Source organism: Typopeltis vanoorti, chromosome 17, assembly GCF_054136105.1.
Source record: "Typopeltis vanoorti isolate ZY-2024b chromosome 17, IOZ_Tvanoo_1.0, whole genome shotgun sequence".
NCBI classification, from domain to species: Eukaryota; Metazoa; Arthropoda; class Arachnida; order Uropygi; family Thelyphonidae; genus Typopeltis; species Typopeltis vanoorti.
Window position 1 is genome coordinate 60,874,342 of NC_143565.1, and position 26,960 is coordinate 60,901,301.

General features: G+C 36.9%; 1 protein-coding gene across 3 annotated transcripts in view; it reads left to right on the forward strand.

Moving 5' to 3' along the window:
- LOC150097438 (uncharacterized) overlaps nt 1-26,960 on the forward strand; it is an 857,342-nt gene that overhangs the window by 16,027 nt on the left and 814,355 nt on the right. For all 3 annotated transcript variants that reach the window (XM_090406999.1, XM_090407000.1, XM_090407001.1), the window contains exon 2: nt 5,886-6,062. In XM_090406999.1, coding sequence (XP_090263125.1) covers nt 5,892-6,062 — 171 coding nt within the window. In that variant the 5' untranslated portion in view covers nt 5,886-5,891. The remainder of the gene's footprint in view (nt 1-5,885; nt 6,063-26,960) is intronic.

Genomic DNA, 26,960 nt, shown 5'->3' on the forward strand with positions numbered 1-26,960 from the left:
CGTAAACTGCAACATATGGGAATGGATATAGGGTTGGTGAGATGGATAGGTGGGTGGTTGATGGAGAGATATCAAAGAGTAGTTTATTCAGGAGTAGAGTCCAAAAGACGGCCTGTGACTAGTGGTGTGCCGCAGGATTCTGTTCTTGGACCACTGCTGTTTAATCTGTTCATTAATGATATAGGGAAGGATCTAAGTGGAACAGTTCATTTGTTTGCTGATGATGCAAAGTTGGGTAGGGCGATAGTGAATGCAGAAGATGTCAAAGTCTTGCAGGATGACTTAGATAGATTGGAGTTCTGGGCTAAGGAGAATGGATGTCAATTTAATGTGACAAAATGTAAGGTTATGCATTTTGGGGTGAAAAGATTGGCAGCAGTATACCACATTGGTGGAACTGTACTCCAAGAGATTGATGAGGCCAGGGACTTGGGAGTGTTGGTGGATAGGGAGATGAAGTTTAGGGGGCACATTGCAAAAGTAGCTAAATCAGCTCATCAACTCACTTGGTTGTTGAAAAATACCTTGACGAGCAGAGACAAGCAAGTTATTGTACCTCTGTACTGAGCCCTGATAAGACCTCATCTCGACTACTGTGCCCAGATTTGGTCACCTCGGTTCCTTCTTGATGGGGAGGAGGTGGAGAGGATCCAGAGGTTAGTGACTAAGATGATAGCAGGTCTATGGAATGAACCATATGAGAACAGGTTGAAGATTTGTGGGTTGCAGAAACTAGTTGATAGGCGATATGATTGAGACATTCAAATTGCTAAAAGGATTCTATAGGATTAATTCAGAGGATATTTTTGAGATCAGGACTGGTGGTGGGAGAACTAGGGGAAACCTATGGAAGCTGGGCAAGAGTGTGGTTAGCAGGGGTGCTAGAGCTGGGTTCTTTACTTTTAGAGTGGTAAATGAGTGGAATAAGCTGCCAGAGTCTGTTGTGGGTGCTATGACAGTGAGTGAGTTCAAGGCAAGGTATGATAGATACTGTGAGAATGTCGAATAGTTGTGTGGACATGATGTTTAGAGCCTCCCTCGATGAGTCTAAGGACTCCCTGGCGTAGCCCGAAATAATAATAACACTATGAATCACCAAAATAGCTATCTGTTATTGGTATTTTGTATCAAAAAAAAAAAAAAGCCGAAAATGTCATTTTGCCAACATCGATGAGGTTTATAGAAAACATCAAATTACCAGTATATCCTTTCTCTCTTGAAGGCAATTGTTGTGATCACAAAGGAGTCATCCATAATTATTACTATCATAAATGCATAGGGATGGCGAAAAGCATGAATTGTTCAAGCTATTGTTTTTCCTTCCACTGATAAGTGCATTAAACATACATTCCACTTTTGAAAATGTGATCAGCATTGTGCATGACAAAGATTGAGAAATTGGAGTCGTTTTTTTAGTGCCTTAAACAAAATGATAGTTTGTGGTATTGGCTTTGTATTGTCTTACTTTAAAAAAAAAAAAAATTATGATTTTTCTTTTAGTATGTGTCATATTAAACCATAAAGCTGAAAGTTTTTCTAAAGTATTCACTTTCTGTTAGTTGAATTTCTCCTGTTGTCATCATCAAATTCCTGACATGTACCCTCAAGGGGTGTACAGGATATGATAGTACTATATGAAAAAAATTACATTACTAATTTCCTATCTACAATTTTCCTCCAAATCAGTCTGTTACTTGTCAAGACTCCAACATTATCAGATCTTATATTTCTATCGTCTAAGGCACTTTGTACCGTATCAATCCACCTATATCTGGTTCGTTTTGCTGCCAACCTGGCAGAGAACACTTGCTTTGCTAATCTTTCCTTGCCCATTCTATTTAAGTGACCATACCACCTGAGATTAGCTCTGCTAACACATTCCTGGATGCTGACAATGTCAAGTTCTTTCCTAATATCCTCATTTTTAATATGATATTGCCAAGGATGCCATCTGTTCACGCCTCTAATCTTTCTCAGGACTCTCATATCTGTGGTCTCTAGTCTTTGGTCAAGTTTGGTCAAGTCTTCTGACCCAGCTCTCAGATCCATAAGTTAAAACTGGTTTGAACACTGTCTTGTATACAGCTAATTTAGTGTTCCGACTAATTTCTCTCTTATTCCATATGAATTTATTCTTCCCACCATACCAGCTTTGCTGATTCTGTTGTCTATTTCTATATTTAATTTACCATCTTCAGTAAAAATTGTGCCTAAGTAGCTGAAATGTTTTACTTGTTCCACAGGTTCTCCATTCACAACACAGTTGACATTTTCAATGATTCTGCCTATTTTCATTGTCTTTGTCTTTTTATTCCTGACCTTCAGATCATATCTATTACAACAGCTATTCAATTTAGTCAGAGAATCTTGCAGACTTGTAGCGGATTTATTTATTTATTTATAACATCATCCGCATAAAGCTAAGAGCTGACATTAACATCTCCAATTTTGATATCAGGTTTAATACCACTTTCCTTCATAATGTGATCCATATAGATAATGAATAACAGAGGGGATAATGTACATCCTTGTCTCGCACCAGATTTAACATTAAACCATCTTCCTGTACTTCCTTCAATTCTAACTGCTGACTTACAACTCAAATAAAGACTAAGTATTGCTTGATATAATGCCCCATTGACACCATATAACTGCAGCTTATTGAATAGCTTCTCTCTTGGCATCTTGTCATATGCCTTTTCCAAATCTACAAAACTTAAATACAGATCTTTGTTATATTCCCATGCTTTCTCGACTATTTGTCGTAAAGTGAAGATCTGATCCTGACAGAATCTATTTGGCCTGAATCCAGCTTGTTCTTCACCAAGCTTTTTTTCCACAATCTTTCTCAACCGTTTCTCAAGTATACTTGCATAGATCTTGTCAGGAACACTCAGTAGGGAAATACCTCTGTAATTCTCACATTCAGTTTTATTTCCCTTTTTATATATGGGTACTATGAGAGCTCTACTCCAATCATTGGGAATTTATCCCTCTGTCCAGGCTTTCTGAACTATGCAGTGCAGCCACTGTAAGACTTTTATATCACCATACTTCAGCATTTCTGGTCGAATATCATCTGCTCCTGCTGCCTTTCCACATTTCAAGCCTTTGATGGTTTTTTCTACTTCAAGTATGGATATGTATTTCTGACTGCATGCCTGCTCAGTGTTTTTTACCACTGTGCTGTCATCACTGCTTGTTTCATTTAGCAGTTTTTCAAAGTAATTACTCCATACTTCAAGGATATCTTTTTCTCCCGTTTTCATGTCACCTTTATCATCTCTAACTCCTTTTACAGCACTCTTTCCTCCATTCCTAAGCTTCTTCAATAACCTCCAGAGTATTTTGCCACCTTCTTGATATTTATTTTCTATATTCTTGCCAAAGTCCTCCCATGACTTTTGTTTAGCTAGTTTTACACAGTGTTTAGCATTCTTGCATTTGTCTCTGTATTCTCTAAGAGCACAAGCTGACTTATTTGACAGGAACTTTTGATATGCTTTCTTCTTTTCCTTCACTGCCTCTTTAACTTCCTGTGTCCACCAGGGAGTTCTGATTTTTTTTATCCTTGCAGACAACCTCACCACATACCTCTCTGGCAGAATCAATCAATGTTTTCTTCAGAGTTTGCCACTGAATCTCCAAGATTTTATTCCTGTTCTCATGCTCTTTCATTTTTTCTTTGATAATCTTTGTGTATTTTAGTCTACAGTTCACATCTGAGAGCTGCTCAACTTTTATTCGCTTTAAAACTTTCTTACATGTTATTTTTTTGAATATGAAATTCAATTTTATCCTGCTCAAGACTAAATAGTGATCACTTCCAATTTCAAATCCTCTGTACACTCTGGTGTCCTGCACCAGGGAGAAACCTCATTATCAACAATAACATAGTCAATGAGACTTTTCTTATTCCTTGCGTCCTCTCTCCATGTGAATTTGTGCACATTTTTATGTTGGAACATGGTGTTAGTAATAACCAGTCCATGTCCTGAGCAGAAATCCAAAAGATATTTGCCATTATTATTAGCTTTGCTCTTTTCTTCAAATTTTCCCAAAATATTTTTGTGTCTCACAATCATTTCCTACTCTGCTATTTAGATCCCCAACAAGGACCAACTTTTCATTTTTCATTGTGTCAGTTGCTTTTTCTAAAGCCTCAAAAAATTCCTACACTTCTACTTTAGTAGAACCTTCTGTGGGACCATAGGCACAAATAAGTCTCATTGTCCAGTTCCCCATTCTGATATTTAACCACATTACTCTACTTGAGACTGCCTGCCATTCAAGAAGATTAGCCTCGTATTTTGTGTTGAATACTATGGCTACTCCTTCTTTTCCTCGATTGTCATTTCCTGAATATAACATTTTGTATTTATTGCTCAGAAAGATCTCACCAGTTTTGGTCTTTTTGTTTCAGTAACCCCTATTATGTCGATCTGGTACTTATCTAATTCCTCAGCTAGCTCCATTTCTTTGCCATTCAGGCTTCTTATGTTGATAGTACCGATCTTTAACTCTGGTGATGTTGAGTTGGGGTTTGTTTTCAGATTTGTTCCAGTAGCTTACTTTTCGCTCTTCGTCCTGGTTCCCTGGCGAAAACAACAGGGGCCTTGTTTAACTAGGCGACGCTCCAGCCAGCATGAAATTTTGTCATTTTGTACCATTTTTTATTTTGGTTAACCAATAAGAATACAATTTGGTCGGCTAAATCCCAAATTGCCAGCCCATCCTCGTTCGTTCAGTATCCAAGTAGATACCCAACAGGGTTCACCACGTGAAGGTAAGGATTGGACATTAGGTCAGAAGTCCTGGTCGGTTCTCCGCATTCCTTTAAAGGCTATGTGGAGGTCTCCTCTCAGTTATACAGCTTTGACCCCTAAGCACCCCTTCTCTTGTTGTTGCTGGCAATATTTTGATGTTTCCACTGTTTCTGATAGCTTTACCGGTACCACCTTGTTTATAATGCTATGAATCATCAAAATCAGGAGGTTATTGAGAAGAGTATTCATGTAGTTGGAAAGGTTGTCAATGTGATGATGAATTGTGACGGAGAGCTGAAATCGTAAATGGTATGCTAGCGAAGAAATCGCTGGAGAAAAATGTGTTTGAGGGAAGAATGAAATTATACAGGCGTGATGGGTTGCATATGAATGGCTGTGGAGTGAGCACTGGAGAAAGTGTTGCTGGATGAAAGCAAAGTGTGGGGAAGTACAGTGTGTGATCCATGCAAGAAATCAGGAGCAAGAGATGAAGTAAAAAATTAGGAGAGTGGTATTGAAGAGACATGTGCTTGGCATTGAAAACAGTAGTAGTGTGAGAGGAAGAGAGAATGGGAATGCAAGAGGAACAGGGAAACGGAGGGGGACCGTGGGTGAACACGGTAAAATGGCATAGGGAGAGTGGATGTTGTTTTGAACCAAATCCTATCTTGGTCATGTTAATTGAATTCCTCCTTGAATTGGTTTCTGTGTAATTCACATAATTTATAAAGGATAGAAATTATTAGTTGATGTTAATCCATCATTGGCATTGACTACACTTAAGTGATCCATACTTAAATTTGAATCCTCTGAGGATCCAAATTGATCTGACATATCCAAAGTAGTAAATCCTAAAATATATGAGGTCTACGGTTCCATGAATCTGCTGTCTGGCATAGTATTTTAAGCCAAATCTTTTGCAAGAAGTAATTGCAGTTCTATGTAGCCATTGTATTTGATCACATCTTTTAGAACTTTATTGGAATCTTTGAATTGCTTGAGCTTAGTAATAGCTCTCCTAATGCTGGATTAATATCTACTAATTAAAAATTATTTGGCCCAAATCTGTGGTATTGTATGATCCAAATCGAAATTCAAAAGGATATGAAACAATTTCAGGGTGGAATGGGCCCAGTGTTGCGCCATTGTCCCTGCCTCCGTCCCGAGAGTGATGATATCCGTGTTTTGGACTACAGCCACTCTAATTTGGATGATGTACCAACGGAAGTATTCAGCTTTGAGAGAACACTGGAAGAATTGTGTCTGGATGCTAATCAGATCAAAGATCTCCCAAGGGTAAGTATGTATGTATGTATAAGTATAATATATATATATATATATATATATATATATATATTTTAAAGATACCAAGAAATTTTATAAACTTGGTTTTAATCCTTTTTTTTCCCCAAGTAAGCTAAGTTTGTGCTTGAAGTATTATCAGGTCTGAGGCAACTCATGGTAAAGGTGGCATAGGCTCTGATCACTTGCTTAAGCATCCCATAATACAAAGCACATATTCTTATGGACATGTATAATGCTAAGTATTATGGGAAGGGCTACTACCCAGACTGGTTTCGACCTTTATTGCGGTCTCGTCAGTGGGAGCCAGACCCAGAGGTGGTGATACCAAGGTTGAAGTAATGCCACAAGGTGCTTAAACCTTATTAAATAAAAATCTCAGGATGGGAGAAAGATGTAGAAAGTTTTTTACCTTGAGTGTACTATATGCTAAAGATGCAAGTGATCAGACCTGATGCCACCTTTACCACGAGTTGCCTCAGACCTGAAAATACTTAAGGTGCAAACTTAGCTTACTTGCTTGTTTGCTTACTTGGAGAAAAAAAGGATTAAAACCAAGTTTATAAAATTTCTTGGTATCTCTAACGTATAGTACACAGTATAGTATAGTGTGTGTATATATAAATATATATAAATGTGTGTGCGCACACTTATGTATGTATAAATGATTTATATAATTTAATTTTTTTTTAAAATAAATTATATGTATAAATATAATATATATATTATATTATATGGAATTATATTATTTTATGACAACAGAATCAACCAGCTTTGATTTTTTAGTGAAGATGGTAAATGAAATATTTTCACATTTCATTTACCATCTTCTCTAAAAATCTTGCCTAAGTAGCTGAAATATTTTACTTGTTCTATAGGTTCTCCATTCACAATGCAGTTGATATTTTCAATGTTTCTGCCTGTTTTCATTGTCTTTTTAATGCTAACCTTCACACCATATATATTACAACAGTTATTCAATTTAGTCAGGGAATCGTGCAGACTTGTAACTGATTTATTTAGAAGTATAACATTGTCTGCATAAACATCTGATATTAACATTTCCAATTTTGATATCAGGTTTAATACCACTTTCCTTCATAATATGATCCATATAGATAATGAATAACAAAGGAGATAAGGTACATCCTTCTGTGACACCAGATTTAACATTAAACCATCTTCTTGTACTTAAATTCTAACTGCTGACTTACAACTCAAATAAAGATCAAGTATTTCTTGATATAATGCTCCATTGACACCATATAACTGTAGTGTATTGAATAGCTTCTCTCTTGGCACCTTGTCATATGCCTTTTCCAGATCGACAAAACTTAAATACAGGTCTTTGTTATATTCAAATGATCTGATACTGACAGCCTCTATTTTGGGGTGAATCCAGCTTGTTCTTCACCAAACTTTTCTTCCACAATTCTTCATAACCGTCTTTCAAGTATCCTTTCATAAATCTTACCAGGAACTCAGTACCTCTGTAATTCTCACATTCCTCTGTAATACAAATTACCTCTGTAATTCTCACATTCAGTTCTATTTCCCTTTTTATATATGGGTACTATGAGAGCTCTACTCCAATCATTGGGAATTCGTCCCTCTATCCAGGCCTTCTGAACTATGCAATGCAGCGCCACTGTAAGACTTTTATACCTGCATATTTCAGCATTTCTGGTCTAATATCATCTATTCCTGTTGCCTTTCCACATTTCAAGTTTTGATGGCTTTTTCTACTTCAAGTATGGATATGTGTTCCTGAATGTATGCCTATTGAGTGTTTTTTACCACAGTGCTATCACTGCTTGTTTCATTTAGCAATTTTTCGAAGTAATTACTCCATACTTCAAGGATATCTTTTTCTCCTGTTTTCATGTCGCCTTTATCATCTCTAATTTCTTTTACAGCATTTTTTCCTCCATTTCTGAGCCTCTTCAACAACATCCACGAATATCTTGCCACCCTCTTGATATTTATTTTCTATGTTCTTACCAAAGTCTTCCCATTTGTTTAGCTAGTTTTATGCTGTGTTTAGCTTTCTTACATTTGTCTCTGTATTCTCTAAGAGCACAAGCTCACTTATTTGCCAGGAACTTTCGATATGCTTTTTTTCTTTTCCTTCAATTCCTCTTTAACTTCCTTTGTCCAACATGGAGTTCTGATTTTTCTATCCTTACATACAACCTCACCATGTGCCTCTCTGGCTGAATCAATGTTTTCTTCAGGGCTTGCCACTGAATCTCCACGGTTTGATTCCTGTTCTCAAACTCTTTTCTTTTTTCTTCAATAATATTTGTGTATTTTAGTCTACAGTTCACATCTGAGAGCTGCTCAACTTTTATTCGCTTTAAAACTTTCTTAAACGTTCTGCTTTTCAAAATGAAATTCAATTTTATCCTGCTCAAGACTAAATAGTGATCACTTCTAATTTTAAATCATCTGTACACTCTGGTGTCCTGCACCAGTGAGAAAACATCACTATCGACAATAACGTAGTCAATGAGACTTTCCTGCTTCCTAGCCCTCTTCTTTCCATATGAATTTGTGCACATTTTTATGTTGGAACATTGTGTTAGTAATAACTAGTGAAAAAGGAAAAGTCCATTTCCTGAGCAGAAATCCAACCGGTATTTGCCATTATTATTAGCTTTGCTCTTTTCTCCAAATTTTCCCAAATATTTTTGTATGTCTGGCAATCATTTCTCCTCCATCATCATCAAATTCCTGACATGTACCCTCAATGGGTGTACAGGATATGATAGTACTACATGAAAAAAATTACATCATTACTAACTTCCTATCTACAATTTTCCTCCAAATCAGTCTGTTACTTGTCAAGACTCCAACATTATCAGATCTTATTTTTCGATCGTCTAAGGCAGTTTGTACCGTATCAATCCACCTATATCTTGGTCTTACTCTGGGTCATTTTCCTGCCAACCTGGCAGAGAACACTTGTTTTGCTAATCTTTCCTCGCCCATTCTCTTTATGTGACCATACCACCCAAGATTACGTCTGCTAACGCATTCCTGGATGCTGACAACATCAAGTTCTTTCCTGATATCCTCATTTTTAATATGATATTGCCATTGATGCAATCTGTTCACGCCTTTAATCTTTCTCAGGACTCTCATATCTGTGGTCTCTAGTCTTTGTTCAAGTGTTTTACTTCTGACCCAGCTCTCAGATCCATAAGTTAAAACTGGTTTGAACACAGTCTTGTATACAGCTAATTTAGTGATCCGACTAATTTCTCTCTTCTTCCATATGAATTTATTCAATTGACTGCCTACTATACCAGCTTTGTTGATTCTGTTGTCTATTTCCATATGTAATTTACCATCTTCAGTAAAAATCATGCCTAAGTAGCTGAAACGTCTTAATTGTTCCATAGGTTCCCCGTTCACAACGTAGTTGACATTTTCAGTAATTCTACCTATTTTCATTGTCTTTGTAGTTTTAATGCTGACCGTCATACCACATCTATTACAACAGCTATTCAATTTAGTCAGGGAATCTTGCAAACTTGTAGCGGATTTATTTAGAAGTATAACATCATCCGCATAAAGCAAAGAGCTGAGATTAACACCTCCAATTCTGATATCATGTTTAATACCACTTTCCTTCATAATGTGATCCATATAGATAATGAATAACAGAGGGGATAAGGTACATCCCTCTCTGACACCAGATTTAACATTAAACCATCTTCCTGTACTTCAATTCTAACTGCTGACTTACAACTCAAATAAAGACTAAATATTGCTTGATATAATGTCCCATTGACACCATATAACTGTAGCGTTTTGAATACCTTCTCTGTTAGCATGTTGTCATATGCCTTTTCCAGATCTACAAAACTTAAATGCAGATCTTTGTTATATTCCCATGATTTCTCAACTATCTGTTGTAAAGTGAAAATCTGATCCTGGCAACCTCTATTTGGTGTGAATCAAGCATGTCTTCCACAATCCTTCTCGCCCGTTTCTCTTGTATGCATATATCTTACAAGAAACACTCAGTAGAGAAATACCTCTGTAATTCTCATATTCAGTTTCATTTCCCTTTTTATATATGGGTACTATGAGAGCTCTACTCCAATCATCTGGAATTTGTCCCTCTGTCCAGGCCTTCTGAACTATGCAGTGTAGCCACTGTAAGACTTTTTATACCTCCATTCTTGAACATTTCTGGTCGAATATCATATACTCCTGCTGCCTTTCCAGATTTCAGGCATTTGATGGCTTTTTCTACTTCAAGTATCGATATGTATTCCTAACTGCAGCCTGGTCAGTGTTTTTTTTACCTCTGTGCTGTCATCACTGCTTATTTCATTTAGAAATTTTTTGAAGTAATTACTCCATACTTCAAGGATATCTTTTTCTTCTGTTTTCATGTCACCTTTATCATCTCTAATTCCTTTTACAACACTCTTCTCTCCATTTGTGAGTTTCTTCAGCAACAACATCCGGAATATCTTGCAGCCCTCTTGATATTTATTTTCTATGTTCTTAACAAAGTCTTCCCATGACTATTGTTTAGCTCGTTTTACAGAGTGTTTCGCTTTCTTACATTTGTCTCCGTATTCTCTAAGAGCAAAAGCTGACTTATTTGCCATCAACTTTTGATATGCTTTCTTCTTTTCCTTCACTGCCTCTTTAATTTCCTGTGTCCACCATGGAGTTCTGATTTTTCTATCCTTGCAGACAACCTCACCACATACCCCTCTGGCTGAATAAATGTTTTCTTCAAGGCTTGCCACTGAATCTCCAAGGTTTGGTTCCTGTTCTCAAACTCTTTCATTTTTTCTTCAATAATCTTTGTGTATTTTATTCTACAGTTCAAATCTGAGAGCTGCTCAACTTTTATTCGCTTTAAAACTTTCTTACATGTTATTCTTTTCAATATGAAATTCAATTTTATTCTGCTCAAGACTAAATAGTGATCACTTCCAATTTCAAATCCTCTGTTCACTCTGGTGGGCTGCACCAGGGAGAAAACATCACTATCAACAATAACATAGTCAATGAGACTTTTCTTATTCCTTGCGTCCTCTCTCCATGTGAATTTATGCACATTTTTATGTTGGAACATGGTGTTAGTAATAACCAGTCTATGTCCTGAGCAGAATTCCAACAGGGATTTACCATTATTATTAATTTTGCTCTTTTCTCCCAATTTTCCCAAAATATTTTTGTATGTCTGACAATCATTTTCTACCCTGCTATTTAGATCCCCAACAAGGACCAACTTTTTCTTTTTCATTGTGTCAGTTGCTTTTTCTATAGCATCAAAAAATTCCTCCACTTCTACCTTAGTAGAACCTTCTGTGGGACCATGGGTGCAAATAAGTCTTATTGTCCAATTCCCCATTGTGATATTTGCCCACATCACTGTACTTGAGACTGCCTGCCATTCAAGAAGATTAGCCTCATATTTTGTGTTGAATACTATGGCTACTCCTTCTTTTCCTTGATTGTGATTTCCTGAATATAACATTTTGTATTTATTGCTCAGAAAGATCTCACCAGTTTTTATCTTTTTTGTTTCAGTCACCCCTATTATGTCGATCTGGTACTTATCTAATTCTTCAGCTAGCTCCGTTTCTTTGTCATTCAGGCTTCTTATGTTGATAGTACTGATCTTTAACCCTGGTGATGTTGAGTTGGGGTGTGCTTTCAGATTTATATGCGTGGATAGGCTTATGTGTTCATCAGACATGTTGTAATAGGTTTCACGGTATAATAAGAACACAGATAGTTAAGAAAATAACTATTTATTAACTTAAAGCTAATATTTCGCTGGCATTATATCCAGCATCTTCAGAGCACACAACACAAAGTTTGTTACGAATGTAAGACAACCACAATCCGGTCTAACAGTGGGGGCTAGTATAAGTGATTGCAGCATGCAACACAAGACTAAAGTCCTAATATGGCGCCATCTAGGTAATAAAAAAAAAAAAAAAAAAAAAAAATCAAAGTTTTGAAATAGTAGTCAAAAAAAAATTCAAATTGAAAAAATATGAATTAAAAAATATTAATTTGGTCTTAGGATGGCTGTCTCCCATATCTTTGGTAGATTTATACAGCCATACTTGTTAAGTTTGGAGTATGTTTTAAGGCTTCTCTTGATTCCAGGGACAACTTCTCTGACTTGTAGAAGCTTCTGTGCATTACTTTTGTTTCTTTCCAATTGATCCTGTGTGCAGGGGTATCCAAAGCATGGTCTGCCAGACCCGACTTACGATAGCGAAAGTGTCAGATATATTTTTTGTGTTCACTGAGGCGGATGTCCACATTTCTTCCTGTCTGTTCGTAGTAGGCTTGATGGCAAGAACAGGGCACTTCATAGACACCTGGATGTGATAAAGGAGTGCATTTGTCCCTAGGTGAACGGATGAGAGTTGCTAATTTTATATAAGGTTTAAATACTGTGCATAGTTGGTGTTTGTTGAGCACCCTAGATATCTTTTCAGATGTGCCTTTAATGTATGGGATGGTGATGGTTTTGTTGTAGTCTTCTGTGGTAGATAGAGGGGATTTATGGGTAGCATTTAGTATGTTATCTATTTTGTGAGGATTATAACCATTGATTAAGAAGGTTTGACATTGGTGAGAAAGTTCAGCAGTGAGAGCAATGTCATTGGAACAGATTGCTCTAGCTTTGATTTTTTTTTTTTTTTATTACCTAGATGGCGCCATATTAGGACTTTAGTCTTGTGTTGCACGCTGCAATCACTTATACTAGCCCCCACTGTTACACCAGATTGTGGTTGTCTTACATTCGTAACAAACTTTGTGTTGTGTGCTCTGAAGATGCTGGATATAATACCAACGAAATATTAGCTTTAAGTTAATAAATAGTTATTTTCTTAACCATCTGTGTTCTATATTATACCGTGAAACCTATTATAACATGCTTTCAGATTTGTTCCAGTAGCTGACTTTTCTCTGTTAGCCCTGGTTCCCTGGCAAAAACAACGTAGTCCTTGTTTAACTGGGTGACGCCCCAGCTGGCATGAAATTTTGTCATGTTGTACCATCATTTTCTATATTGGTTTAAGCCAATAAGAATACAATTTGGTTGACTAAATCCCAAATTGCCAGCCCATCCTCGTTTGTTCAGTATCCAGGCAGATACCCAACAGCGTGCACCACGAGAAGGTGAGGATTGGACATTAGGTCAGAAGCCCTGGTTGGTTCTTCGCATTCCTTTAAAGGCTATGTGGAGGTCTCCTCTCACTTATACGATTTTGATCCTTAAGCACCCTGGTAATCATTTCTTACTCTGCTATTTAGATCCTCAACAAGGACCAACTTTTCCTTTTTCATTGTGTCAGTTGCTTTCTTTAAGGCCTCAAAAAATTCCTCCACCTCTATCTTAGTAGAACCTCCCGGGGAGGATAGGCACAAATAAGTCTCATTGTCCATTTCTCCATTCTGATATCTGCCCACATCACTCTACTTGAGACTGCCTGCCATTCAAGAAGATTAGCCTCGTATTTTGTGTTGAATACTATGGGTACTCCTTCTTTTCCTTGATTGTAATTGCCTGAATATAACATTTTGTATTTATTACTCAGAAAGATCTCGCCAGTTTTTGTTTTTTTTTTTGTTTCGGTCACCCCTGTTATGTCAATCCGGTACTTATCTAATTTCTCATCTAGCTCAATTTCTTTTCCATTCAGGCTTCTTATGTTGATAGGACCGATCTTTAACTCTGGTGATGTTGAGTTGGGGTGTGTTTGTGGATTTGTTCCAGTAGCTGACTTTTCGCTATTTGCTCTGGTTCCTTGGCGAAAACAACGGGGTTCTTGTTTAACCAGGTGACGCCCCAACAGGCATGGAATTGTGTCAATTTGTACTCTCATTTTGTATTTTGGTTTAAGCCAATAAGAATACAATTTGGTTGGCTAAATTCCAAATTGCCAGCCCATCCTTGTTTGTTCAGTATCCAGGTAGATACCTAACAGGGGTGCACCACGAGAAGGTGAGGATTGGACATCAGGTCAGAAGCTTTGGGCGGTTCTCTGCATTCTTTTAAAGGCTATGTGGAGATCTCCTCTCAGTTATACAGCTTTGTCCCTTAAGCACCCTCCTCTGATTTATCTTTACAGGCTAAATTCATTCCGTTACTTACTCATTCTATTATTGGTTTAACATGTTTAAATCAGTTTACCAGACAATGTTCTTCACAACAAATTCCTACAAAAATTATTTATTAGTCATTTCTTTGAGGTGGTTTATCAAAATATAAGTTTTATTCTTTGAGAAACCTAACTTCCATGGCACTGTGCAGTGTGTTTCCTTATTTAGCATTAGATAAGGATGTTAGTGATGCCGTAAGTATGCAGAAGAATGGAGCAATCGACTTGATTGTATTGGCTGGCACAAATGATTTGAAAAGTGAGAAATAAGTGGCCTGCTTGGTTGAGTGGTTAGCATATCTGCTCTCCAGCCAAAAGGCTGTGGGTTCAAATCCCATCATGGACATGGATGTTTATGATTGTAAAAATACTAGTGGTGGTGGAGGCTGTTAGATGGCATTGTAGATGATGATAGTTGTGGTTCTCTGTAGTTGGTGGAGACCGAGATCTGGAGTGGGTGCCCTCCCTTGATGAGTCTTTGGACTCTATGGAGGTGTCACATAATATTAATAATAGTGAGAGAAGTGAGGGAAGATATGAAAGAGTTGTTAGTGGAAACAAAAATGAATTGCAAGAAAGTTAAGATTGTGAGTCTGCTGCCTCAGTATGATAGGACAGAACTGAAAAGGTCAGTGATTGTTAATGAGAAGATTGTGCAGGAGGAATGGTGTGCATTTTATTGATGTATGGGGGGAATTTAATGGACAAAAGGACTTTTATTTGCCTAATGGACTGCATTTGAATGGTTTTGGAGTTGGATGTTTGGAGAAAGTGTTTATTGAATATGGAAGTGCAATACCAAGGAAAGTATAGATATTAGGGAGGATGAAATCTAGCAATCGTCTGGCCATCCCTGTTATAAATGAGCATGGATACGCGATTTTGTTCTGGGAAGTTGCCAAACATGTGGAGTTGTCTGTCAAGAAGGAGTTTATGTTCAATTATAAGGCTGGTGATTATGAGAGACTCAGGCGTCATCTTGGAACAGTGCCATGGCTTGAGAAGCTACAAGGAAAGAATGTCAGAGATTGCTTGGGGGTAGCAGTATCAAACTGCATACCCAGGAGGATAAAACAGATTGGAATTAAGTGGATGAATAGGAATATAAAGCAAGAGCTGCAAAAAAAGAAAACATTGTGGAAGCAATATAAAGAAAAAAGTGATCAGCATACTAATGAGCAGTACAAAGTGCAAGCAAGAAGGGTGACTAGTATGGTAAGGAAGGCGAAATCAGACTATGAGAGAGAGAGAGAATTAACTAATTGGGTCAGAGTAAATCCAAAAAGTTTTTTTTGTTATGTAGCAAGTAAGAGGAAAAATGACTATGGTAGAATGACTTTAAACAATGCTCATGGTGGGTAGGTAACTGAACCAAAAGAAATAGTCGAGTTGAGTGATTATTGTAATATCAGATATTACATCTCTGTAAGATTTGATATTACAAGAGATGCATATCAACATTGAGGTAGATGAACTGGAGGTGTTCAGCATATTAATGTGAACACAGCAGTGAGATTGGATGGCATATCAGCTTGTGTTCTATGTGAATGTGCAAAGAATTGGTGTTTCCTCTGACAAAGTTGTTCAGTCTGTCTCTTCTCTGTCAGGGTTTTCCAAGGGAGTGGAAAGAGGGATTGTGTTGTGTGTGTGTTATGTTCCATAGAGTCGTTTTTGACTCCTGGTGATTCCATGAACATACGCTCTCCATTCAGATCTGTCTCTTGCCATATCTTTCAGAATTTCCAGGTGCGTTCCAGTTGCTTCTTTAACTCCATCTGCCCATCTAATTCTTGATCTTCCTCTTCTCCTGTTTCCATCTACTTTAGCAAGCATCATCATCTTCTCCAGACTGTCATTTGTTTGTATAATATGTCCAGAGTACGACAATTTTTTCTTGATGATCATAGTTTCAAGGAAGCCATCTTGCTTTATTCTGTCTATCACTGATTTATTGGTTTGCTTTGCAGTCCATGGTATTCTTAGTAAGCGTCTCCAAACTCATAATTCAAATGCATCTATCTTCCTTCTTTCACTCTTTCTCAGGGTCCAACTTTCACATTCATATAGTACCAGGGAATACCATTGCTTTCATGATTCTGATTTTTGTTGTGAGGCTAATATCTTTACCTTTAAAGATCTTGCTTAAATTTGTCATTGCTTTCTTTCTAAGTTATAGTCTTCTAACTTCTTCAATACAATACCCATCTTTATCAATTCGGGATTCTAGAAGAACAAAATTGTTAACTACTTCCATTTTCTCCACATCTGCTTCAATATCATTAAGTTCACATATTGCCATAACTTTTGTCTTTTTTTTTTTGTCTTTTTAGCACTTTATTCTTTAACTTTCATAATAAGTTCCTCCAAATCTTCTTTCCATTCTGCTAGCAAGGTGGTGTCATCTGCATACCTCAAATTATTAAGATAGTAAGATAGTACCATTGTATAAAGGTGGCTCCAAGACAGCAGTAACAAACTACAGATGAATTAATATATTGGGAGTGATTGTTAAAGTATTAGAAAAGTTTTTTCAAACCGACATCACAAGGAGCACCCAATCACCTACAAACGAAGTTAGCAACCAACCACCATCGGACCATGGCCTGGTTATCAACCAATCAAACTACAATCTCACCCGAGGTGACCTCTCGCTGCTGGAGAAAGGTCTAAACTACGGCATTGTGTGCCGAGGTCTGTAAACAAACTTGATATCATTTATCATATCGAGAGAGGTTTAAGATCCCTCCCTACCAATCTAGCTGACAAAATACGTATGGAAACATCTTTACTAAATTCAAACATAAAAACTAAGCAGCAACCTAAACAAAATGGAAAAACTGGCCCTCAAATCCCTAAAAAAAAAAAAAAAAAAAAAAAAAAAAAAAAAAAAAAAAAAAATCAGAACATTATAATCACAAAAGCAGATAAAGGGAATACCACTGTTGTTTTAGATCGGATAACTTGCATAGAAAAAATGAACCATTTGGTATCGGACCACAACACCTACCAAATGGTACACTTACAACCCCATGAAACGCATCAAAAAGAAAACAACTGAATTAATTAAATCCGTTAACACATGGCCAGAAGAAATAACTAAAAAACTAATACCTCGTTATGCCTGCGTGCCCAGAATTTATGGCCTGCAAAAAATACACAAAACACCACTGCATCCGATTGTTGAAGGAATCGACAGCCTGAATTTCCACTTAGCCAAAAAATTAGCGACCACACTCAAGGAATTGGTAGGTCATTCCCCTTCCTACATAAAAAATACACATTTCATAAACAAAATTAAAAACATTAATTTTTACTTTACATTAATTTTAGATTAATTAACTCAACGACCAAGATTTATTAGTCAGCTTTGACATAACTTCCATTTTCACCAATCTCCCGATCAATGATACTATCTTGCTCCTACACAGCATATTTCCACACAACATAATGGCCCTCTTTGCCCACGTACTCCGCTCTGGATATTTCGTCTGACAAAACAATTTTTACCTTCATAAAGAAGGTACAGCCATGGGCTCACCACTTTCCTCCCCAATGCTAACTTATATGGAAGACTTTGAACAACGAGCTCTAGAGTCAGCATGCCTAAAGTTCAAAATTTGGCTCAGATACGTCGACGATATTTTCGCCATTTGGCCCCATGGCTGCGAAACACTAAATACATTCCTTAGCCACCTGAACAAACAACACAAACATATTCAATTCACCATTGAAATGAAAAAAAAAAAAAAAAACTCCTGTTCCTAGACACACTCGTCCCACATCTTCCCTCGGGCTGTCTCTCCTTTTCACTCTACTGCAAACCTACACACACAGGCCATTACATACACAAAAATTCTTATCACCACCCAACACAAAAACTAGGGGTCATAAGCACCCTTAAATAGAGCTCAAACTATTTGTTCAAATGAACAAGCTCTAAACCAGGAATACAAGATTATCAACCATACATTTATAAAAAATGGATACAGTAAAAAAAAACTATTCACAAGATCCTCCACAGAGATGCCACTAAAAACAAAAAAAGATTTCAAGAATACTATTGCCATACCTTATGTTAGAGGCATTTCCGAAAAAATAAACAAACATTATCAAATCCACCTTCAAACCCCCGACAAAATTAAGATGCCTACTCAGTTCTTCCGAAGATCCTCTTCCACACCTATCCTCCCAGGGGTTTACAAAATACAATGCACATGTAACCTACCATACAAAGGGGAAACAGGGCGAACCATCCCAGTTAGGAAGGACGAACACAAACGACACATTAAATACCTCCATTTTGGAAAAACCGGCCTTTCTGACCACGTACTCCAAACATATCACAGAATTGATTGGAAAGGTACCAAGTCCCTACACCACACCAAAACCTGGTTCGAGAGGAAATTTAAAGAAGCATGTGAAATGCTCAAACATAATCCAAATCTGAACAAAAATGATGGCCTAACCATTCCAAGAATGTGGAGGACCCATTTGCAACCTTTATAGCAACCAGAACAAGTCAAAGAAAAATCTCAATACAAGAAGACCTGGTGAATTTTTTTTTTTTTTTTTTTCCTCTCCAACATTCAATAGTAACTTGAACTGTTCAAGTTGCTATTTTATGTACTGTACAAATCCAGAAGAATTTTAGTACAGGAGGACTTTAGCAGAGTTTATTGTAGTTTTTTATTTATTTCATTTTTATTTATTTATTAATTTTTTCATCAATAGAGGTCAGGCTAAGAAAAAGATCAATTAACAGCATAGATTTAATTTACCTTTATAGAGTTCAAGAGCATGTAGCTTGGTTTCCTAAACACATCTATCTTTCTGATGATGACTTCAATACAGGGGTCGAAACGTCAAGTGTTATTTTACTAATGATAAGTAAAATAGAATCATTTCAACACGTGTGTTTTGTGTCCATAAATTTGTAAATATGAATATTAGAAAAGTTGGTGAAAGGTAAAACAAAACAGTGGATAGATAGGGATGTGATACTCTATAGTCGCTTTGTAAAAGGTAGGTCCTGTCTTAGTAACTTATTCATATTTTATAATAAAGTGATAGCAGAATTGGATAAAGATAGTGACATTGCTTGATTTTGCCAAGGCACTTGACAGAATACCACATGGTCAACTATTACAAAACAGGATTGGATGGGGAATGGATGAGGCTGGTTGCATGGATATGGGAATGGCTGATGGAGTGACCCCAGAGAGAAGTATATGGTGGAGTGGATTCCAGGAGAATGATGGTGACTGGTGGAGTACTACCTGGATTTGGTATTAGGACCACTGCTGTTTAATTTGTATATCAGTGATAAGGAAAGATTTAAGAGGGAATATTCAGTTGTTTGCTGATGATGCAAAACTGGGGAGAGCAATAGCTGATAAAGGTGATGTAGATATCCTGCAGAATAATTTAAATAAATTGGCATTGTGAACAAGGGATAATGAAGGGATCAATTTAATGTTGCAAAATGTAAGGTCATGCGCTTTGGGTTGAAAAGGTTGCATATGGTGTATTGTATTAATGGTATTTGTTTGCAGGAAATTGATGAGGCTAGGGACTTGAAAATAATAGTGGACAAAATGTTAAAGTTCAGAGGGCATATTGCAAAAGTTGGTAAAATAGCTCAACGAATTACTTGGATGTTGAAAAACATGCTAACAAGTAAAGATAAGGAAGTTATTATCCCTCTTTATAAGGCTATGATTCAGCACATCTTGACTACTATGCACAGATTTGGTAACCTGAGTTTCTTGGAGATCAGGAGGTGGTTGAAAAGATTCAGAGATGAGTGATCAAGATGATGACAGGTCTTTGGAATACTCCTTACAAGGATAAGTTGAAGGTTTGTGAGTTACAAAGTTTAGTTGATAGGCAGAAAAGAGGGGACATGATAGAAACTTTTAAGATATTAAAGGGGTTTTATGAAATTGATGCAAGCTAAATTTTTCAACAATATATGACAAATAGTCAGAGAACTAGGGGCCATTCATGGAAGATGTGTAAGAATGTGGTTAGTACGGGGTGTATGGACCAGATTTTTTGCACGGAGAGTGGGTGGAACGGATTGCCAGAATTGGTTGTGAGTTCCCTGACAGTGAATGAATTCAAGGAGAGGTATGATAGGATTTGTGTATATGATAGTTGATTTGGGTGTCCCGCATTGAGTCTCCAGATTCCATGGAAAGCCGTAGATAATAATAATATATTGTTTCATTCATTCTCACTGTTTCACCAAGTATAAATATGCTTACCTCAGGTAAATTAATTACAAGAAGCACAAATTCTTTACCAGAGAAAAACTTTCTTTTACTACTTTATAAACAATAACTTCTCGTAGACAGCTTGCGGACCATGCTCTGGATACACGCCACAGAATACGGTGGAAGAAAGCTACAGTGATACACCGTAGCAAATACAAATTTGAAAGACTCTTTATGGAATCAGCCTCAGGTGTATGCGACTGCCCCAAATTTGGGAGACCTACATCTGCAGACCTTCAGCCCAACGGCCAAGAACACCTACTTAGCCCGCTAGAGGGCACCATCAGGACTGTTAGGAGAACAATAGCTTCATCTTTTCATTCCCAGTTTCTGTGTTGTAGTGCCTACGTGCACGCAACTTTTTTGTAAGTTCCTTTAGAAAATGGCAATGTGACATTGCCGAAATATCGGAAAATATTTATTAAAGTTTAATTTAATTTATATTCTTAACTACGTTGTTCTATTCTTTAAGTGTTTTAATAATTTTAATAATAAACAGTGTAACAAAGTGCAGCTCTTTGTCAAAGCCACTTTACACTTTCAGATTTTTCTAATTCTATCACTTGTTCTGAGAAAATAATTCATATCACCTATGTCCTTGAACAGAATAACAAAACTTTACACTTGGGGTTGAAATAGGATGTATATTTAATATCTATTTTTATTACTATTCACTTGTTGACAGTATCAACTTTTCCAATCAGAGGATTCACCTTGCTAAGATTCCTTTTCAGAATCCTGTTTTAATACATTCTGAACTGTCAAGTTTGTTTAAAAAACTTCCTTAAACAAAATTCTCTGGCTGTGTTCCCTCTTTCATTCTCTCTTCTTGTTTCTGTTTGTTACCCTGGTACTGAACACTGTCGGCCGCTATCACCGGCAAAACTGTGTATAGGGTTTGAGATAAGTGACAGAAAAACATTTATACATGTGAAAAAGATGGCGAGTGTAATAAGAGCCCCCAAGGAATACTTGCAGTGATGGGAAAATATGAAGAGAGTGCACTCTCCACATTAACACACACTGCATTATCCAGGAGAAAATTGGCAGTCCATACAAAGTGTGAAGCAGATCATGAAATTGCAGCTTGCTGAGAAACCTTCAACACTAAACCGTATCAGTTGCTTTGTAAATGTCAAATGCAACATCACAAGTTGCTCCAAACCTTTCCATGGTATATGTCCAGGAGGTGGGAAATCTGCAGAATCAATATATTAGTGGTTGATTGGGGAGGGGGGAGATTCAGCTGCATTCACTATACCAGTCCACAACACTTGCAAAACCATCGTTAACAAGGCTAAATCTGACTTTGTAAACAAATGAATGTAGAACTTGATGCCTGTGCCACTGGTAGTTATGTTTTTCTGGTCCCTTGCAATAGTTGTTGAATATAATGTCTGTCATCTGTTGCCCTGCTTCTCTCTCTCATCCAACTGATAATAGTGCAACTTCACAAAGATAAAACTGACCTCCTAGCAACATGTCTTATAGCCTTCAGCCAAAGATAGCAGAAGAAACAACCAACTAAAAAAAAAACCTTTGGTCCTCATGGTAACTAATTCTGCTTATGAGATATGCTCCTGAACTAATGTTTATGTTTAGCTTGTGCAATCCATCTCCACAGCAAGGAAGCAAGCCTACATGCAGCTGGAAAAAGTATCCACCATCAAAACTACTGACTTTTTCTCTCACATTAGTGCTGTCTAAAGTAATGAGATTGTTTATTACCTCATTACTTTATTCCAATTAGTTCCTTATCCTTTTCTGTTCATAGAAAACCCACATATGCAAGAAGTTCTTTACATAAGCAGTCACACTATTACCAATCTGAACAGTATGGCATCCTCAAAATATTTACACGCACAGAACGTCACTGTGTGTTGAAATGACACAGCCTTTGAAACCGAGATCATGTACTTTCACAACACTTTTCTAGCCAGTGGTGACAACCCCTATAAAATCAATAAAATAATACATGTAACCCATCCTTCTTGCAACCAGCAAATGCGATCACAGTTAAACCATTCCTTATATTCAGATTACATCAGAAAAGATAGCTAAAGTTCTCTGCAAATATATAATCCCCATTCCACTAAACCACTTGTTAAACTAGCTACCGTCATCCATTCTAAGAATTGACTTCATCCTCTAGCATTTGAAATGTGTAAAGTTCTTTTTGCATGCAGCTTAGCCTACTTTGGACAGACTGATAGATGATCATTTATCATCTTTCTTGAACACAAAATTACAACCACATTCATCTGTATTGGTGACTGGGAGTTGGACTAGCAGACCATGCTCTGGATATTCCTTCACACAGGATTATTTAATAGACATATTGGGGTTTCATCAAAGTTGCTGTAGGTCTGAGAGACTGTTTTTAGAATCATCGTTAACTTAGAAGCATCCCCCCCCCCACACACCTTAACAAGTATGGCAGCATTAATTTACCGAAGATCTGAGAGATAGTAATTCTGAGACCAAATAGCCTGACTTCTCCAAATTAAGTTTATGGTTATCAAGATTCATAGAGGGCAACATGTTAGGACATTAATCTTTTTTGGTTACAAATTGGATTGATTCTACAATGAACTAGATGAGAGTGCTGAGTGCTTGTTGCAGTTATAATTTATACTCTGGAGATGCCAAATAGAAAACCCTTAAATATTAGCAGGTTCAATAAATTAAATTTTTTTCTCTTGGTGTTTTTTATGCTGTGAATCACTATTATGAACATCTTTCAGGTGTCAGCAGTATGATTGCCCATACAAGCCTGAACATTCCCATTTACAAAAGCAATGTGTACTTTTACAGGCATAGAATCATTGACTGGATTCACTATCTAAGGGGATAGGCTATTTTTAGGGTGCTTTTTTATACCCCCTTCCCCACCTTTCCCAACTGCTGTGAGCAAGAGCGATCTTGAGAAGCACTCTTCAGTCATGAGAATAGCTGCTAAACTGCTTGACTGCTTCATTCCTTAATGAATAAATGAGACATTTGTTGCTTATGCAATTATTCTTCTTTATGGACTTTCACAGGGACATCTCTTATCACTTTATTCACTGCCAGAGGACATGTTTAGATAGTATGCAGAGATGGTTGTAGTGCATCTCTTTTTGGAAGATGTCTGTGCATGTTCTTTTAATGTGAGAATGTTGTGTAGACCACAGCAGACAAATGTCTGCCATGTGTATTGCTGCTTGGAGATCTGATTCCACTGGCATGGAACTCAAGATTGGGGAGTGGGGAAGTTTATTTCTACTGTAGCCGTCTAGCATTCTGTCTGTTGAAGCTCATGAAATGCATTCGGTCCTAGATCTCTCGGACCTGGTTTTGGTCCTAGTGATTAGCCTTGAGTGGTTAGTGCACTTGCTCAGCCTTCAAATCCACAACCTTCGAATCCTGCCGTGGGCATGGATGTTTGTGGTTGTCTGTGAAAATAGTCATCTATTGCCCACCTGCTATCATCTATAGAAACTGCCATGTATCGGCCAGCACCACTAACTGGTGGTGGTGGGCAATAGATGCCATTGGTTTAGATGATGGTAGTTGTAGTTGGTGGATTGAGTGGTGGAGACAGAGTTGTAGAGTAGGTGACCTCCCTCAATGAGTCTTTGGAATCCCTGGAGGTGTCACGTAATAATAACAATCTTCCTCTTCCCCTAACTGCCACATATGGTTGCCCTAGCAGAGCATAAGGCATGACACCATTACTGTCAGGAGCATAAGAAGTAAGCAAGCCTTTCCACCATGACAGAGTAGCATCCTCCGGTTCTGTTAAACTATATCAGAATTAAAACCTTATATAAATGTGATAAATTTAGTTTAATCCTTTATCCAAGTGTGAGCAAACAAAGTTTGCACCTGAAAGTATCTTCAGGATGGTGGTACAACACCTGGACGACTCCTTGCAAAGGTGGAGCAAGCTACCAACAATCCTATCTCAGTATCTCTCATAATGCAAAACACATCTCCTTGCAGATATGTATAATGTTATGCATTAAGGGAAGGGCCACTACCCAGACTAGTTTCGACCTTTATTGAGGTCTCTTCAGTGGGAGCCAGGCCCAAGTGAAGATACCAGGCAGAAGCATTAGCAAGGTCATCTCCATCTATAGGAGTTGCCAAACAGTTTGCCACCTTTTTATTAAATTACTCTGGATTTAGAGAAAGATGTTTTTCACTTGGTTAGAATATGATAAATTTAGTTTAATCCTTTATCCAAGTGTGAGCAAACAAAGTTTGCACCTGAAAGTATCTTCACGACTGGGGTAAGGTGGTACAACACCAGGATGACTCCTTGCAAAGGTGGAGCAAGATACCAACACTCCTTGGAGATAGGAGTGTTGGTAGCTTGCTCCACCTTTGTGGAGCAAGCTGATATCACAGAAGAGGAAAGTCACTAGTGGTGTGCCCCAAGGACCAGTTGAATATAACAATCTGTATGGGGGAGGGGGCAAAAAAGTTCTGTTAAACACCTACAACAAAAATGATATTAAAACAACTGATATAAACCACAAGGAAAAACATAATTTATTCTTTTTCATTTAGAATATATAAGAAGCCACGTCAGTGGTTTTGAAGAAATTCGAAGACAGGTGTGGGCCATCATCAATATTTCTTGCTACAAGAAAAGTCTGCAACTCAGATTCACCAAACTTTGTGTTAGACTTTAGGGGACTGTGCCCCAGCATAAGTTTAGCCAATGACTTCTCTGTGATGCACCATTGTCAGCAAATTTAATCATTTTATTCTTAGTAGGTAATGCAATAGGTTAATTGACTTCTTTTTACTGGAAGCAATAGCAGCCAAACTTGGAATTTTATTAAAGCTTTGACATTATTAACAGCTATAAAAGAAAATAATAGATATAAACAATTTACAATTTGCATCTAGCGAAACACCAAAATACAAAGAGATGTAACAAGCAATGAATGTTGTAAATAAACAGGCATGGAGACAGACAGTGCTTGTTGCTAAAACCGTCATATGAGCGACTGCTGCATTGTACGATGGGGAGGGTGGAATGTTTTGATAAACACCTAGAACAAATTTGATATTAAAGAAACTGATATAACCCCAAGAAAGGACATATCTTAAAATCCTTGAACTCCATGTTTCATCAAATTGTAGTATGTTCTTTTTCTTTTAGGGTATATAAGAAGAGACATAAAATTGATTTTTGTTCTGGATGTTCATCAGCACTTTCCAGTCCTCCCCCTCATATAAATGAGCACTAGTTATAATTGAAAAGCATCGTATAAGCGGAGATCGTCATGAAGCAAAATGTCATAAGACTGGTAATAATAATAACTTGAAGGATTATTGGCCCCAAGGCACTAGTCTCCTGGCCTATAAATGCTTCTCACATTATTGTTAGATTAAAACATATCACTAAAGCTTTTTGGTTACATCAGTTTAAAAAATATATAAATAATTAATAAAAAGCAGTAAATAACATTTTTGGCATAATGTCTTTCTCACATGCAAACAAAAGTTGGCTGTTAGAAGATTCCCAAAGCAAGAATCTTCTAATTTCTTCCAAAGCGAGAAATATTTATCAGAACAAACTAAACGAAAATGATAGTTTGACTTGGTGTATTTAGTCTGCTTCTAATGGAAAGATGTTGTTTTCCTGAACCGTATAACTCGCATCCTTTTAATCAAATGGAAAATTCTAAATCCCCTCCTATTCAAAAAAATATATATATAAAATAAAAAAATTTTTGTACTGTTTCTGAAAAAAAAAAATTAAAAAATGCATTTCAAATTTTAAAACGCAATGCAATTCAAAATGGTCATAATTAAAATATATACTCGGTGTGTATGTGTGTAGTAAGCAGATGATAGTGCCTACTCTGCTAGGTTTTAAAGAGTTAGAGGAAAATAAAGAAATACCTGATAATTTTAAAGATAATTAAAATGATAAATTATGGTAAATGATTCACAGGAGTATTGGCAGTTGTTTTGATAGAGCTATCTAACTTCTTGTTCACTTTATTTCTGCAATGTTTTCTTTTTTCTGGTTATCACATCAAGCAATTACTTGGTGTTCTTCCTCCCTCCTGCCAAGCTATCAGTATAAACAAATATGGTTTTTTGAGCATTCCAATTTTATAAAAGCACCATGGCACTTCAAATTGTAAAACCAAACTTCCTTCACACTGGTTATTCATTTCGTTGCAATGTATTCACCATACTGACTTAAGCATTGTTTATTGCTGATTTCTTTTTATAAACGAAGTGCTAGCTTATCAATAATTAAACGTGTTTGTTATTAATATGTAGTGCGCAGTTTAACAGCATATAAACTTTTTAAGTCAAGTAACTGCAAACAAAAGTTGCTTGGCAAATAAATCTATGTTCATCCTTCCTAATTAAATTATTTCGTTAACTTGTGTTATATTGCATGTAATATGAGAAACTTTGACTGTTATAATAAAAATGTTTTCCTG